This window comes from Phasianus colchicus, chromosome 6 (genome assembly GCF_987193195.1).
Source record: "Phasianus colchicus chromosome 6, bPhaCol1.hap1.1, whole genome shotgun sequence".
NCBI classification, from domain to species: Eukaryota; Metazoa; Chordata; class Aves; order Galliformes; family Phasianidae; genus Phasianus; species Phasianus colchicus.
The window spans coordinates 33142141-33158071 of record NC_143441.1 but is presented as its reverse complement, the minus strand read 5'-3'; the positions used below and the strand labels follow the sequence as shown (position 1 = coordinate 33158071).

Here is a 15931-nt window from a genome sequence, read left to right as displayed (position 1 = left end):
CTTTTTTGAAAACCTGTGCCCTAGGCTCCTTACAGTGTTGAGGGTCAGTCCAGGCTCTTTTTACTTCCAAGTCAACTTATTTCATTAGCTGTTTCAGTCCATTTGTCTACATGCAAGACAATCTACAGGTTATGTTTTTTTCCCCCAGTGAAAGACAGATGTTTCCCCATGTATGGGAACTGCTGAATCAAGGCCTGAACCTCTGATTGACCACCTGAGGCAAGCAATGAGTCAGCCATGGGAGCACAGGTGAAGGCAATTCACTTGTGCTGCTGGAAGGGGTGGAGCCTGGCTCCACATCTCCTAGATCCCATTTAAGTGCTGACTGCCACTGAGGAAGGATCTCTTCCTGGAGATTGCTCCTTGTGGAGAATATTGCAAGCCTCCAACATCGGTAAGCATTTTCCATTTATTATCTTCCTGTTGCAATAATCTTACTTAGCCTAATAAGTTTCCTGTATATTTCTTAATTATTACATCTGTATATTCATTGATTATACATCCCGTAACCCACCTGCCAAGAGGGCAGTGGATTGTTCACTACTCCTAGAAGTGGACTTCAGCTTCTGTAGTAATGCACAGGGCCAGACTTGCTATTGTTCCTGCATAGAGAAGGAAAATGGTGAAAGGAAAATTCTCCATTTCAGAGGGGAGTCTACGATCTTTTAGCAGTGGCAATTATTACTCTCCCATCTCTTGCCCCAGTTCTGCTCTTCCCTGCCACTGCTCTTGACCCTGAGCCTGCTTTGTACCTTCACGCCTCACCCTGAATTCTTTCTGCTAAGAAAGGGAAGGAATCTAAGAAGGAATACAACAGCAATCAGCTCATCTTCTGAGCATACTATGCTAGGAGGAGAGGCACAAGCTCACAGATTCTGGGGTCCCCTGTAGTTACCACAAACTTCACAGACCTGCCCCCTCCCCCCAACTTTCCTTCACCTTTCCATTCTCTTTCCAAAAGACTCCCTGTCCATCCTTTCACCTCTGCTTCAGATCTACTTTTGCCTCGCAGACCTTTTGCAGTTGCTGCAGCCCAGCCTTCTAAAACTCTCACTTTGATTTCTAGACACCCCAATTCCTAGACACTCTCCATTCTGCAATCTATAGACAATGCTTATAGGTTTTTTTTTTTCTAATCCCAGCCTTGTCCTATTCTGGTAGTTGCCACAAAACAAGTATTCATTTATTTATTTGGGCAACAAAATCTACTTTGGTTTTAATGCTTACTGAAGATTTGAGCTGAACTGTATCCTGTTGACTATTGAGGAATTTACTGTGCAGTTAGTGCAAAATATATCCCCATACCTGACTTCCCTATGTAAACAAACACTCAGGTCTTGCTTCAGCAAACATTTCTTCACCTTAGTAGCACATATAGGTACTTGTTGACTTTCATATAAATAGCACAGCATGTGTATGTCAGTATTGAAATGGTCTGAGGTCCTTGGGTAGAAGATATTCATGCCAAAGATAGCATTATGTTTTTTTTATCCACACTCAGCATGGGTGCAGCTAAAACAACGATTGTATCCAAACATTCCCATATTTTCAGTAAAGGTAAGAAGCTGTTCTTGTCCAGGCTGGGAAATTTTGTTTTTCTCTCTGAAAGATCCAAGACTAGGTATATCCTAAAGGGTCCATGTGAAAATGATGAGTAATCAGTAGTTAGCTTCACTTATCAGGAGCATTGTAAAATACTTTTCAGGGCTTTGTATTCAGACATTCACTTTATTTTTTTTAAGATTAGTTTTGTGAGATCTTGCATATGTAAGGTAATTTGCACACTGGTAAACAACAACAACTCTGATAGAAATGATAAAAGTATTACAAAGCCATTCTCAAATGCACAGACTGGTACTACCAATAAGAAAGGCTGGGTAGCCTTTCTTGCATTTGCACCTTTTGGATCATTGAACTTACTTGATATAGGGAAAATATTTAACTGTTAATACATTATGGATTTGTCGTTGGCTGTCTGAGCATTGCTCAGACATTGCCACCTGGAAAAAAAAAAAGTGCTAGAAGATGTGGGAGAGGAATTAACTAATCACCTTGTTTTTTGTATAAGCATATTCAACATGCCATTCCAAAGCACCTCTGAGACTACTCCCCATAGGATACTGAAAGTGTTAACTCTAAGCCTAAACTCAAAGTGAAGCACATACTCCAGGGTGCTCTTTGAGTACCTCTGTCTTCTGATGCCTGGCACTTACAGCCTCAGCAGTAGCTAATCATGTGAGTATGTTAGTACACAAGACTTGAATGGTCAACTATTTAAAATGTTTGTTCATACAATATGAAAATGTATAACGTGTAGCCTCAGCTTGGACTGGAGAAATACACAATGCTGTAGAAAGGGGAAATTTTCCTTCCCAGCATGGGATAGGAATAGATCTAGCCATCCCACCCCACTGCACCACCAGTGCTAGAGCTCAAATATCCTTTCTGAATAGAAACAGTCAGAAGTAGAGCTGAGATCTCAGTGAAACCTGTCTCCGGGAATTTTATTGCATTCTAATGTTATTTACATCTGTCCTGCATTATTTATTTAAGCTGCAGTTAATTGGTTCCTTTTTTTCTTTTGAAGGCATCTAGCCAATAGGTACAGGGGGGAAAGGCGTAAAGACAAGGCTGGAGCATAACAGATACTTGCTTAAGTATGAAGAGGAGTTGAATTGAGCACTTACACATGAGCTACCTCATGTCACAGAGAGAATTCATTCAGAAATCAATGGCATTACCAATATGTCAGTATTAGACACTTCAGTGCTCGCTGAAACAAGGCTGGAAGGACAGTCTCAAGATTTGGAAGACTAGGTCTATTTCATGACATGAATGGGTGCATTTATGAGAGTGCTACTATGTAATTATATATATGTAAATATAACTTACTTGAGAAAGAGACAAGTCCTGTGTGCACAGCATAGTCTATAAGTATATTTGGGATCCAATAAAGAGAGCTAACATAGGCAGTATGTGGTATTGAATAGGCAGGTTGAGTTTTTAAAATCCTCATAGTCTAATTAGGATCAGGTATCGGCATCTCATCTCAGTAGGTCAAATTACTTATGAGAATACGATGAAAAACACCAGTTTTCTTTTCATCCTCTGATACGTTATCATTAAATCAAATATTGTAATATCAATATCTAGGAATTAACTTGTATGTTGTTTAAGCATAATAGATTGCTGAATAAACACTTGCTGAAAAGCTTTTGTCCTTTCTTCATACCTAATTGGCTCCTGCAAAGTGGTAGCATAGAGTGGCATTCCTTAGCCATGTAATTCACACAGGCAAGCTGTATTCCCAGGCTAAATAAAACCTCAAAGCTATGAGACCACTGATCTAGTGAAGCTGACTTCATAGAATCATAGAATCATTAAGGCTGGAAAAGACCACTAAGATCATGTAGTCCAACCATCAACCTGCTACCACTAGATGTTCCACATCTATGACTTTCTTGAAAACTTGCATGGATGGTGACTCCACCACCCCCCTGGGAAGCCTGTTCCAATGCATTTTCACTCTTTCTGGTAGAAATTTTTCTTAATATCCAACCTGAAACTCCTCTGGTCCAACTCTTGTAACTTTAAAGTAGCTTAATCAAGTCAGGCAAAAAATTGCAACACAGTAAGGCAAAAGCAGTCTAGAATTCCAATGAGTTCTCCAATTCCAACAAGTGGTAGTTCTCAACTTACAGCCACAAGAGAGGGGAAAGTGCTTTGGTAAGTGGCTTCAAGTTGTGTTTCTTCTTTGCAGGAAGTCAGCAAGGACTGAAAGACAAAGTTAACCTTTCATTATACTTGTAACTTTTACTACGAAACAGGGAACTTCTATTCTTGAAATGTAAATTCACTGCATAATGGGCCAAGTGAACAAATGCAGCCAAAGATGAATCCTGAAACAGACTACTTGTTTTCTAGCGAAAAAGTGAATATTTCTATTTTTGAAAAAGACCATCAAGCCCCATGTAAAGAGCTTTTTGTTTTCGTAAATGTAAATTCTGGACAAAACTCAGTGTAATATGCTGTTTCTCGGTGAAATATCCCATCTCTTCCAACCCCAATCATTATGAAGTATTCAATGCCAGCATTTGACTGCAAAATTATTAGCAAAATATGAATGAACCCTAATAATAAACATCCAGTTTCATAGAATACTTCGTGGAAGTACTTTCCACCCTCCTTCAACTTTCTCTTGCTAAGACTTGAATGTTGCTAAGTTCTGCTCTGCAGAAAGTGAAACATTTTTAATGTAATACTTAAAAGCTGTTTTCATTACTACAACTAAGCAGATGTGCTGGTCAGAGCTGGAAAAGCACTCCTATCCTGTTTATTTTCAATGCGCAGCTGTAGTAATTTATTGAAATGGCTAACTTGCAGACAAAGGATGGTAGTTTTTTGGTGGAATAACGCCTTCTTTGAGATGATTTTGGGTTTACTTAAAATTTAAACCACCATTATTTTCATATAGCAATCATAGTCAGTTTTGTTTGGAATAGTCAACTACTGATGTTGCACTGTGGCTGTACTGTCAGTTTACTACGAAAGTAATAGAACAGTAGGTCATTGTAACAAATTGGTCTAGCTTTCCTCAGGGACAGAGAAATCTTATGCATAACTCTCAAGATACAAGCTCATCTTATTTTTGCTAATTTAACTCCATGGGTGTCCAAAGATGGTAGATCAGGTGTGATTTTTTTTTTTTTTTTTACCAAGTTTGTTCTTTATGAAGGAATGTGTTACAGTAACTAATAGTCCCCAGGCTTTCATCCAGTTTCTGCTATAAATCCTTTGGACTATTGAGACCATGCTTGTAACTGTTCAGTCCGGATGTGATATTATGATAGTCAAGTCTTTGTTATATAAATTGGAATTAGGTCAGATGACCTGTATGCAGTCATTTGTTCTTTTCTTTGAATGGAATTGCCCTTCTGTACCTACTTTTCTCATAGGACCAAGTTTTACAAAGAAATCTTTCAAATTATTGGAAAGAAAGAAGGAAAAAAACAGCAAAAAAAGGATTGCAATGTCTACAAAATATTTCTCAAATCTAAGATGATGTATTTGAACAGCTTAACAATAAAATTAGAGTAAAATAGAATATGATCACATGGAATTTCTCTTTAACAAAATGGAATATATCTGAGCACTGCAAAGTCAGCTGTATCACATCTGAGAAATGAGTTCCACAAAATTCAGAAAAGGAGCAGCCTTCAGCTTGTGGTGTAGCTACTCTGGTTAAACACTGAAGTAGTATATGACTGCATTGCTTTCTACAAATAAGTACATACCATATTTTTATGGTAGATTTTATTTAAAATTAGAATTATGTTACAAGTAAAACCTGAAGCCACAAGATGCTCCTATGAGGGTGCGCACATTTCAGTCATACAGGCAAACCAAAGCGTTGGCAGCACAGGGACCAGATCACGGGAAAGCCTCGAGCCAGGGGGCCAAGGCTTTGCTTTGCACAGCTGTGTAAAGCCCTTCCATAATAGCTGTCCGTGACAGCAGTGAGGAAACATGAGGAGCTCTGCCCTGGCTCCCCAAGGAAGCACAATGCTCAGCAGAGCCAGGGAGAGAGAAGCGAGTGCTGCGGCACTGTATTCTGTCTCCTGGAGAAGAAGTGCACCAAAGGATGCTTTGAGGATGGAGTAATGCAAACCGGTGAGGGAGGCTCGGAGGGACAGCCGCGTCCCCGGGGCTCTGTGAGGCCGTGGCCCAGCGCGAGCAGAACTGCGACCTCGGCCTTTGGCATCTGCTCTGCAGCCACTCGCCATTCCCTTCTCGCCCCCCTTTGTAATAGCCTTTTTTTTTTTTTTTTTTAAATCAATTTTGAGAGCAGAAACAGTAGATACATTCATTTTCGGTGGGTCTTCGACTGCTGTTGCGTTTGTTTGTTTTAGAAAGCGCTTCTCCATCTGCAACAGGCGGGCAGGCCGCGGGTCCCGCGAGCCCCCGTGAGCCGTCACGCCCGCCTCGTCCCCTGCCGGGCTGCGGCGGGGGGCAGTGCCGCCGAGGAGGCCATTTTGCAGCTGCTGAGGGAACGCGGCGGCGCCGCGCGGCCAGGCAGGAGCCGCCCCCCCTCTCCCCCGGGCAGGTAAGCACGCAGCACCTGGCGGGAGGGAGGGCTGCCCCGCGGGGGGTGCCGGGCTGTAGAGCCGCAGGGTCCGGAGTTGGGGGGGGGTACAGCTGGCGGCGGGGCGGGGAGCGCGGTCCTCGGCGGGAGGTGCGGGGAGCGGCCGGCAGGGGGCGCTGCGGTGCCGGGCCGCGCGGCGGGGCGCGGGGCTGCGCGAAGGGTTAAGAAGCAGGCGGCGGAGCCCGGCTGCCCCGGCGGGAGGGAGGGGGGCGGAAAAAAGGAGGAGGAAAAAATAAAATGAAATAATCGCGCCCGGCACGGAGCGGGGCCCTCCCACCTCTCCTCCCTCCTGCCCGGCCTGCGGGGACAGCGCGGGCCGCGGAGCCGCGGCGGGGCGACAATGCGGCGGGCGGAGAAAGCAGGAGGGGCAGCGCGCGGCAACATGGAGGGAGGCGCGGAGCGGGCCGGCCCCTGATGCGGCTCTTTCTCCTCCTCCTCCTCCTCCTCCGGGCAGCGGCTCCGGCGGCGCTTCCCTCCCTGGCGGCGGCTGGCGGCGGCGGCGGGTGGAAATGAGCAGGTCGGCGGCGCTTCTCCTCTGCCTGCTGGGCTGCAACGTGTGGAAGGCGGTGACCAAAACCTTAGGGGCGCCCGAGGCGGCTCAAGGTCGGTGCGGGGAGGGGGGCGGCGGCGGGACCGGCCCGCTTTGTGCCGCGGCCCCGGGGGGCTGCGTCGTGCGGGCGGCCGGTTCGGGGGGCCGGGATGGGGGGGCGGGGGAGGCGGCGGCGGCGGGAGAGCCCTCTGGGCCCCTTCGGACGTGGGGCGCGGCCGCCCCCGCCCGCAGCCCCGGCCCCGCCGGGATGGCAGCCCCGCAGCGGGGGCGGCGCGACCCCCGGGCCGGGAGCTTTGTTAGCGGCGGGGCAGGGGCTGCCGCCGGCCCCTTTGTGCCGCCCCCTCCCCCGGCGCTGCCGGAGCTGTTGCGCCGCGTCCGTCTCCCCCGGCGGCCATCCCGCCGCGGCGGCGAGGGGCAGCGGCGGCGGCAGGCCCGGGGCTGCGGGCTCGCCCCCCGGGCTGGCGGGACGTCCCCGAGCCTCGGCCGGGCCTTTTGTTCGGTGCGGTGGGCTGCCCGCGGGCCCTGGCGGCGGGCAGGGCGAGCCCCGGCGCTCGCAGCCGCTCCGGCCTCGCTGGGGCGCGAGCAGAACCTCGGCGGCGGCCCCCGAGCCCCCCAGGCGCGGCTTCTGCGGCCCCGAGCAACTTGCGGCCCTCCTCGGCCCGGCCGGAGCCCCGGCGCGCTGCTCTGCCCCGATGCGCACAGGTACGTTGGGCACGGCGTGCCCTCGCGGCGAGGTGCACCTGCCCTGTGCCCCGCTGCCCGGCTTGGGATGGGGAGATGCTGCTCCGTGCCCGCCTCCCCTCGCCTCACCTCTTGTGGTGGGAGGTCTCAATCGGGGGCCCGGTGCCAGCACCGTGCCTCCGGGACCGCAGTTGTGACAGAAGGCAGAAAACGTGTCTGTTTAATGGTACCCAGCAGTGCTGAGGGAAACATCTCAAGCATGGTCAGCGTGAGCCTCATAGCTCCCGTTGTCCGGTAGCTACGGCTGTCATCTGAGGTGGAAGCTTAGCCTTTGTGGTGGGTTAGCAGCTTTCTTCTCACTGTTTTGGGAGGGAAGGACGCCGTATGAAGAGTGTGCTCGTGTCCTGTGTCCTCTAAGCTTGCCTGTCTGATGTGTCATTAAGAACCGGTAAGCAACGTCTGCAACAAGAAAAAGGAGTATGTTTAGAACCTTCTTCGATTCTTACACAGCTGTATTTGTGGTATGTGAGGTAAGATGTAGGACCAGTGTTCTTATATAGAGTATTCAGAAGGTATTGATATCTTATAGCAAAACCTACCACTCTTGGCAGTCTGATATCCTGTTCAGCCATCTTTAAGGACACTGGCACTTATAGAAAAAGAACTACTGAACTATGATTCAAGGGCTGTTAGACTCAGGGCAGTGTTTTAGTGATAGATATGCCAGGGAGTAACACAACTGTGTGCATCCCTTGGCGCTTGCTCTTTAGATATCAAGCTGTACAGCAATTTCTGTATCATATGGGAAGTCTTTTGTATTTGTGGTCAGAATGGTAAAGTATAAGCAAAATTAGTGCTTTTCAGCTGCCCTGCTGATCCTGTCATCTACTGTCAAGCTCAATTCATTGTATCCGGAAAGGTTTGTCTTTATAGCTGCTACATCCCCATCAGAACTGATAGCTGATTATTTAAATAATAGCAGCTATGTCAGTGAGTTGGGAACATTTATATCTAGATGGAATGGTCTAATTTTATCTTCGGTGTAAGAACATGTGGGTTTTTCATAAGTAGGATTATTTTCCAAATTCCCATTGTGAGCTTTGGAAGTGCACGTTGATAGTGGTTACATAGAACTGATCCAGTGCTGAAGTGAATTCTGTTCAGCTGTGATAATTAGTTGCCAGCTTCTTATTGTGGGTCTTTAAAAGAAAAAAAAAAAAAAAAGGAGTGAGATGAGGAGCTGTAGTTTGCGTAGTCATAAGGTGTGAATGTCTGGGGGATGGGGTTGTAGTGCCAGTCACATTCCTTGTTTGTATGCTGAGCACAGTAAGTGATAAATGCTTATACAGCTTAAACCAACTGTTTTTCTGCCCTGCTCTTTTAGCACTGTGGTGATAATTACTGCTACAGGTGAAGGGCACCATTGCCAAAGCTTAGGGATGTATGCAGAGGGTGTTCTTTTCTACCCCTTGTGTCTGAGAAGAGACTAGAATATTGAGGGATCAGAGTAAAGGCGGAGGTGAGAAAACCAGAGGATGCCACTGTGCAATAATTGCTTCAACCGAAACATTTAATATTAGGCAGATTACAAGAGATCAGGGTACAGCCCTACAGTGATGGAGTCGGTTAGATGAGACCCACTCAAGATTTTCTATGCCTGTGTCAACAGGCCACATAATGTGCTGGACTTGGAGCTGTTTGAGCGTGGATGCTGTTCTGGTTAAGGATGGAAGGTGAGCTGCCACTCTTTGCATCATTTCTCTTTTTCTTGCTGCTCTCAGCCTTGCATTCAGGCAATTCCAGCCTGAAAATCTGCTTGGGCAGGCCTATTACATAATTTGTGAATATGGAAATTACTGGTAATTAAGCTCTGCACTTAGTACCTATTTAGAAAATTGAATGACTTTGGCAGGCTGTTACCTTATTTAGTTCATTATGCAGATAGATTGTGACCTCTGAAGGTCACGGAGGTAACCTGTAAGTTTCTGCAAGTGAAAGAACTCTTTTTTTTTTTTTCTTAATGTATACAGTAAAGTACATGCAGATAAGTTATTCGTTATTGTCATTGTTGAAATTTAGCGCCTTGAGAGTGAAGTTGTTAGAATTCCAGAAAGACACATTTAAGGAGTGATAAGACCTCTAACTTTTCTCAGATGCCTATGTCTGATCAGAGTTTCAAGTGAGGTCTAAATTGTGTTTGTCTCAGTTGTTCTATTGCATGTTCCAAAGCTGAAAGTGGTTTGAACATATGCTAAAATGGATATATAGAAATCTTTATTTTAAATGAAAACAACAACAAAAAAAGAACCTGTGGACAAACAAAAAAATAAAAGAACCCCATGCCGCTCTTTAAGCTGCATTATGATGAATTGGTCATTTGCTTGAGTGCAGACAAACTGCTCAATTTGTTCTCTTCATATGAACAGATGCTTTCCAACTTTGGGAGCCCCGGCAAGGCGGGAATCCGAGAGTTGTATGAGAGGGTAATGCTGAACTGAAGCAAAACCAGTGTGATTGGAGAAGGGCTTAAATTTCTTTGTTGTTTTTCAACTTCACTTTGCAGTAGATGATGATGTATCATTCATATATTCTAGGAAAGATCTTTTTAAAAGAATACTGGCATACAATGCAGAAGTAAGGTTTTTGACTGATGCAGAAAGTATTGGTTTTAATTTGTCTTCGTTGGTCTTTGTTTTATTAGTTATTCTAACCTAAGAAGTTTTGAAATAAAGCATTTGAGTAATAGATAGCATCCAGTTCAAGGACTGCTCTACTGGTGGATGCATAGGCCTGGGCTGTCCCGCCTTTGTAACCATGGGATAAGGTAGAGCAGATGTTTTTTTTCTAGTGTGCTGATGAATAGAGGTTCATCTGTCACTGCTTAGAATGTGCTACCTTCTCCCTCTGTGTGTCTGGACAATGGGGAAATTGATGCTTGAGTGCTACTGTTTAGTTTTGCCTGCCTGCAGTCGCCATTACATGACTTGATGTTGTGAAAGCTGATTTCACAATGCTTCAGCTGGACATTTTATGAAGGCTGCTTTTCTGGACAGCTCAGTAACAGCTGCAAGGAGACCCTCGGGCTCTTGGCTTCTTTCTAAGATGGTTATGCTGAGCTTCCAGTTTTGGCCACAGCAATAAAGTTTTGGTGATGTGGGAACAGTAATCTTTTTCACCTTGCACTGCTGTGCCATCTCTTCTTGATCAGCTGTAAATTACTAATGTCCTTCACATGCAAACATCTATTTCATCGAGACCACAAGTGGACTCGTCTGAGTGGAAAGTAAATTGCTCTAAAGCAGTGCAGAAGATGTTGCTTTCTTTTAGTGGAGAAGCAAAATGTTTGCTTAGTGCTAGATAGTATTGTGAAATGTTGACGAAGGGGATGTATTGTTTGGTTTTATCAGTTATCAGATCAGGAGAAATAGTAGATTTTTTCATGCTTAAACTACTAGTGCCAGTAAATGGCATGTCTAGAGCTGGGACAAACAAACAGTCACCTCTGTGAGTGAATGGTGTAAAACTGCAGCCTTTCCAGGGGATGTTCATACTCACCTTTGCAGTCTGCAGTACCTTGCAGTAAGTGGTTCAGCTCACCTTGTATATGGCTCAGAGCACCATGGATGTGCTTGTCAGGGGATGGCAAACTCACACGCTGCTTCCCTGTGGTCCCTTGTCTGCTTGTGCCTTGAGATGAGCTAATCGCCAGGTGTTACCTAACACACAGCCTAAAGCAACCTGCTCCCTCCTTCCCTCTCTCCCTCTCTGTGTTTTTGGTTCTCTTTTCTTGAACTTCGTACTGACTCCTCTTATTGTATGTGACCAGAAACTTGGTCCACTGCATTTTTAGGGACTGCTGCAGTGCCAACTTCTGGCAAGTGAATGGTCTCAAATAGCAGTCCCTGCTCTACAGAAGCAATGAAATGCAGCTTGACTATACGCCTGGTTATTTATATCTGCATATATGTGTGGTGATGGAACACCAACTGAGCTTTTAGGTTTGTTGGAAAACTTGAGAAACCTTCAGTGGCTTTGGTGTGTTGCAGGGTAAGAGTGTCACTGCCCACTGCCCGTGCAAACTTTAGGTGCATTCTTTGCTCCCGTGAATGGGCAATGACTACCGACAGTGTTAGTGCCTGCAGAGAGCTGAGAGCAAAATGCATGGCAGGGAGACTTGGTGCATGGTTCGGGGCTGCAGAGACCATTGCTACAAGCTGCTTCTCGTGCCTTCGTTTCCTTGGGTATTACCTTGGTGTGAAAGCATACTCTAAGAAGTTGTTTACAAAGGCACTTGCAAAAGAGAAGATGAAATACATTGTAATGAAAATAACCATTAGAGGTTCCTTAAAGGCAAAATTAAACTTCCTGACAAAGTAATGGATATGCTTCCTTAAACACAGCAGTCATAAACAGCTATTGGATCACCTGGGAGACTTGGAGGGCACTCATTGTTTATCTGTAATGTTGCTACTCAGGCGTACCTTCCACTGTCAATGTGGATGCAGCCTTCCTAATGCCCATGGAGCCCCTGCTATTGGTGACGATGTGGGTACTTCTTTTTCATGATGCTGATGATTCCCTTGTACTGCACTTTTTGCAGGACGGATTTCCCTTTGTGCCAGTATAGATTGGTTCTGCCCTTGGATATGAAGAGCAGCAGCTTTTGTCAGAACTGAGTGTTGCTGGTCTGCCCACAGCTCTTGGTGGTTTTACCATATACCCGTCAGGCAGCACAAATAAGGAAGATGAGAAGCCTGCATAAAGAGAGTTATATTTTCTAGAACAAACAAGTAATGCTAAATATTTTATATTAATGTACTTTTTGGGGGGCTAGTTTTTTGTCTGTTCTGACAAGTTTCTGCAAGGGAAAGGGTGAAACCAACCTACCTGTAACAATGCTTTTTTGGAACTACCGTACATACCTAAAAGATTTTGGTTTAGGAAATACCAAAGAGAGGAAAATACTGAGTGAGTTTTCTGCTTCAGAAATTCCAGAAACATTTTCCTATGAGCTGGTTTACATTAAGTTTTCAGCTAATGTAGTATCTGGCTTGTTGTGAATGGGTAATAAGCCTAATACACATGCTTTCTGTGAACACATCTTTAGTTTTACTGGAAACTGGAAAGATATATGTGAACATACTGTCATTTCTTGTTGCTTTTAGTAAAGGCACTGAATCTTTCACTTTAAAATATTAACACAGAATCCTATTTGACATACAGCAAGTCTGTGACTTTGAAAGTAGTATTTAAATATATTCTGCATAAAGCTCTATTTCTCATTTCATGTGAAGTGCCAGTGTTTTGAGTCAAATAATGTTAAATGTTCTGGTTCAGATGCACCCATTTCACCATTTTGTTTATTTGAAGAGCAGTGAATTTGGAGATGATCTGAAGTAAAATTTCAATTATGTAAAGTATAGTCTGTAAATTTGGTCCCTGTGCTTAACTGCATGGGGGATTGGGTATGTTTAAACAGAACTGCTGTTAATATAAAGTGTGTTTTAAGTAGAAGCAGTCTCTGTGCAGGCAAGGCACAAATCTCCCTCTGGAAATCCAACACTGAAGATCTTTTAATTGTTCCTACTCTGAGTTTCTGCAGCTTCACAGGCCATCACTGTATCATGCCATGGAAGTGTAGCAGAGTGAAATCCTGTCTTTACCCACTGTGCGCCTTGTGCGCCGGGGGGAAAGGCTTCCTGTCACTGTCAGTAGGAGTCTAGATGTGCACCAGTGGAAAACTGCTCTGCTGTTGCACTGGATGTTTTCAGAGAGGGTGGCGTGAGCATTTAACATCTGGGAGGGATCCCCTAAGCCCTGTTGGACATGGGATGATTCCATAGGGGCCACCCTCAGCATGTTCCCTCTGGGAACCTGGCTCTGAGGAGCCACAGAGCAGCCACAGGGAGGAAGGCATGGGGAAGCCGAGGGGAGGAAGGAAGTAGCAGGATCCTTTTGGCAGGGGGTAATGATGGGACTGAGTCCCATGAAGTGCCAAATACTTGGAGTTTTCTCAAGGAAGTCCTAGCTGCAATTGTGCTGAGAACTGTTGTACTGCGTGATAGTTGTGAGTGAGATTGCACAGCAAAAAGGCATTTATTTTGACAGCATGTACAAGCTGAGGTAAATAAGAGAGTTGTAAGGTATTCATGCTTTGCTTAAAACAAAGCAAAAAGAAAACAGGCAGTCGAAAAACACAAAAAACGGAGGCCTTTCTTTTTGGAGCAGTTTCTAGAGATGACAGCAGTGTTGGGTACTCTGTCTTATTTCATCCTACCTTTGTGATTGTCATTACCGGAAAAAACTGTTATCTTTCATCCTTTGGAAACATGGATATGTACCAGTATGGCAACAAGAATTTCTCAAGTAAAGTTGTACTGCTTCCTTGATTTATAAAATAATAATAACAATTAAGATAGTTGCTGTATTTAGGCTGCTGTTGCTGGATGGAAATCTATCAGCAGTTTTGTCCAGCCCTTTTGTTCTGCACGATATGGGTTGGACAGTTGTGCAAAGTCAAAGGTAAAGATCCAAGCATCTCACCTCTAAGTCTGTGCTTACATGTTACTTGAGTGTAACTCTTCCCATGCAGAGGATGTGCGGTTGTCACCTAAGGTAGAGTGCATCCTGCATTGTTTAGATGTCTTTATCTCAGCTGGTCATTTGTGTTGCTCACAGAGACACACATCTGATCTGTTTGTCTAATGGAGCTGAGCATAGTTCCTGTTACCAAGAGTGAGCACATCTAGTCAGATGAATCATGCTGCAGCATCCTTTGGCTGTGTGTCCAGGCAGCACTGTTTACACTGCCATTTAGCCCAATGGATCCTCCCCTAGATACCATCACTGGAAGTTTCATCAGGACAGTGTTACTGTCAGCCTCAGAGTTACTGATTGCATACCATGTAGCTTCTGCTAAATGAGTGCACACCCTTAGGTGACCTGGTTGGGTTATCATGCATTTCTCAGACAACAACTCATTCAAGTCTTAATACTCTATTTAAATTTCTAAAGCATTTGTCTTTGTGGTGTTACATTTATGAGTCTAAGTGTTTTCCTCCCAGGGGTAAATAAGCTAAAAGAAGGGTTTGGAAACAGGGAGAGTTACAGAGTTGTTTGGGCTTGTCTACGTGTTGGTTTTCCCACAGATTTAATTAGTTTTGTGTTCCCAAGAGTTGATTTATTCTGGGTTGGGCTGTATTGTTGCTCTCACCTTTGTCTCTTTTCTCTTTTACTGGCATTTGTGTAGCTGTGTGGTAAATCACATGGAGGAAGTGACCCACTGAAGACTTGTGTACTTACCAGCTCTGCTTTCACCTGGATTGCTTCCCAAGCTGGATTCACAGGGAGTTGCACAAACATTGCTGGCTTCATTGTTGGGTTCAGAGGAACTGGTGAATGAAAATGAAGGCTTTGTGGCAACAGTGCCAGTTGATGCAGGATTAAATGGATTGTAGATCTCCACATGAAATGTAGGGCACCACATGCAGCAAGTGAGCTGTTTTAGAAGTTACTGCTTGAAGGAGATGGTTGTTGAAAATGTTGTACTGCCTCATTGCTCAGAGAAAAGGTATAAATAATTTCTTAAACTAATCTGCCCAAAATAGAATGAAAAAAACTGCCTTAGAGCTCTGAACAACAAATGCTGGCAGCCCTGGACCTGTACTTGCAGATGCCCTGAGGTGCTCTCAGCCACAACCATCTCCTTCTCTGGCCAGACAGGTGGTTGGCTGCCTCAGCTGCTCTGATTTGTACCTGACATGGGATCTGAACAGCTTCTCCCACAGTGTGAGACAGCATGCACCATGATGTGTAGCTCCCAATGGTTTTTCTGCTGTTTGCAGTGTAACGTACGGATTAGTGCCCGAGTCATCTCTGCTCTGTTCTCAGCCTGTCCCTAATGGCTTGGGAAGCAGTGATGCACATTGGTCAATTTATAGGCTGAAGAAATGCAGAGGGCAGTACTGGGCACCTAACATCGCATTCTGTTAGTTTTTATCAGCATGCTATAAGTACACAATACCCAGTGCCTGATGCCTGGTGCTGCCACTCAGCTGTCAGTCAGCTAGAGCAGTTCCCACCTTCCTGCAGACAATGACCCTGCTTTCCTTAGTTATTACACTCTTGCACTGATGTCTCCTAGTTTAGGGCGTCTGCTGAAAGATAAGGTAGCTTCATTTCTTATCCCACCCTACTTCTGTCCCTGCATGGCCCTCTGCTATCTTGAAAGGCCGGAGAGCCGTGGCTGCGGGGTGACAGGAAGGTCTGAGTGTTGTGGCAGTTCCTTGTTTGTGTTTGAACTGGACAGGCAATACTAGGGAAATGAATGGGTTTGGGAGCCCTGGGGACAGGGCTGCTGGGCTACAGGGCGAGGCAGGAAGGTGGGAACATGCTGCTGGGCAGCCGGGCAATGGACACGTCTGGCCCCATGTTGTGTTTGCAGAATGGCTGGCATCGGCTCCAGACAGCAGGAGTTGCTCTCTTTGCTGTGCTGTAAATTGTGCTCCTGGCAAGTTTGGAAACCTGCTGAGTGGCATGCTGACCTGGACAAATATTAC

The 15931-nt window shown here is 45.4% G+C and overlaps 1 protein-coding gene across 2 annotated transcripts in view; it reads left to right on the top strand.

The window, feature by feature from the left end:
- The first annotated feature begins 361 nt into the window (after positions 1-361).
- The window catches only part of FAM171A1 (family with sequence similarity 171 member A1), a 92452-nt gene continuing 76882 nt past the window's right edge, over positions 362-15931 (top strand). Inside the window, exons 1-3 of one of the 2 annotated variants that reach the window (XM_031614503.2) lie at positions 362-394; positions 5910-6103; positions 6597-6745. In XM_031614503.2, the coding sequence (XP_031470363.1) occupies positions 6652-6745 (94 nt within the window). In that variant the 5' untranslated portion in view covers positions 362-394; positions 5910-6103; positions 6597-6651. Of the gene's footprint in view, positions 395-5909; positions 6104-6290; positions 6746-15931 lie in introns of those variants that run through there. The other variant, XM_090142865.1, reaches the window with a different exon arrangement.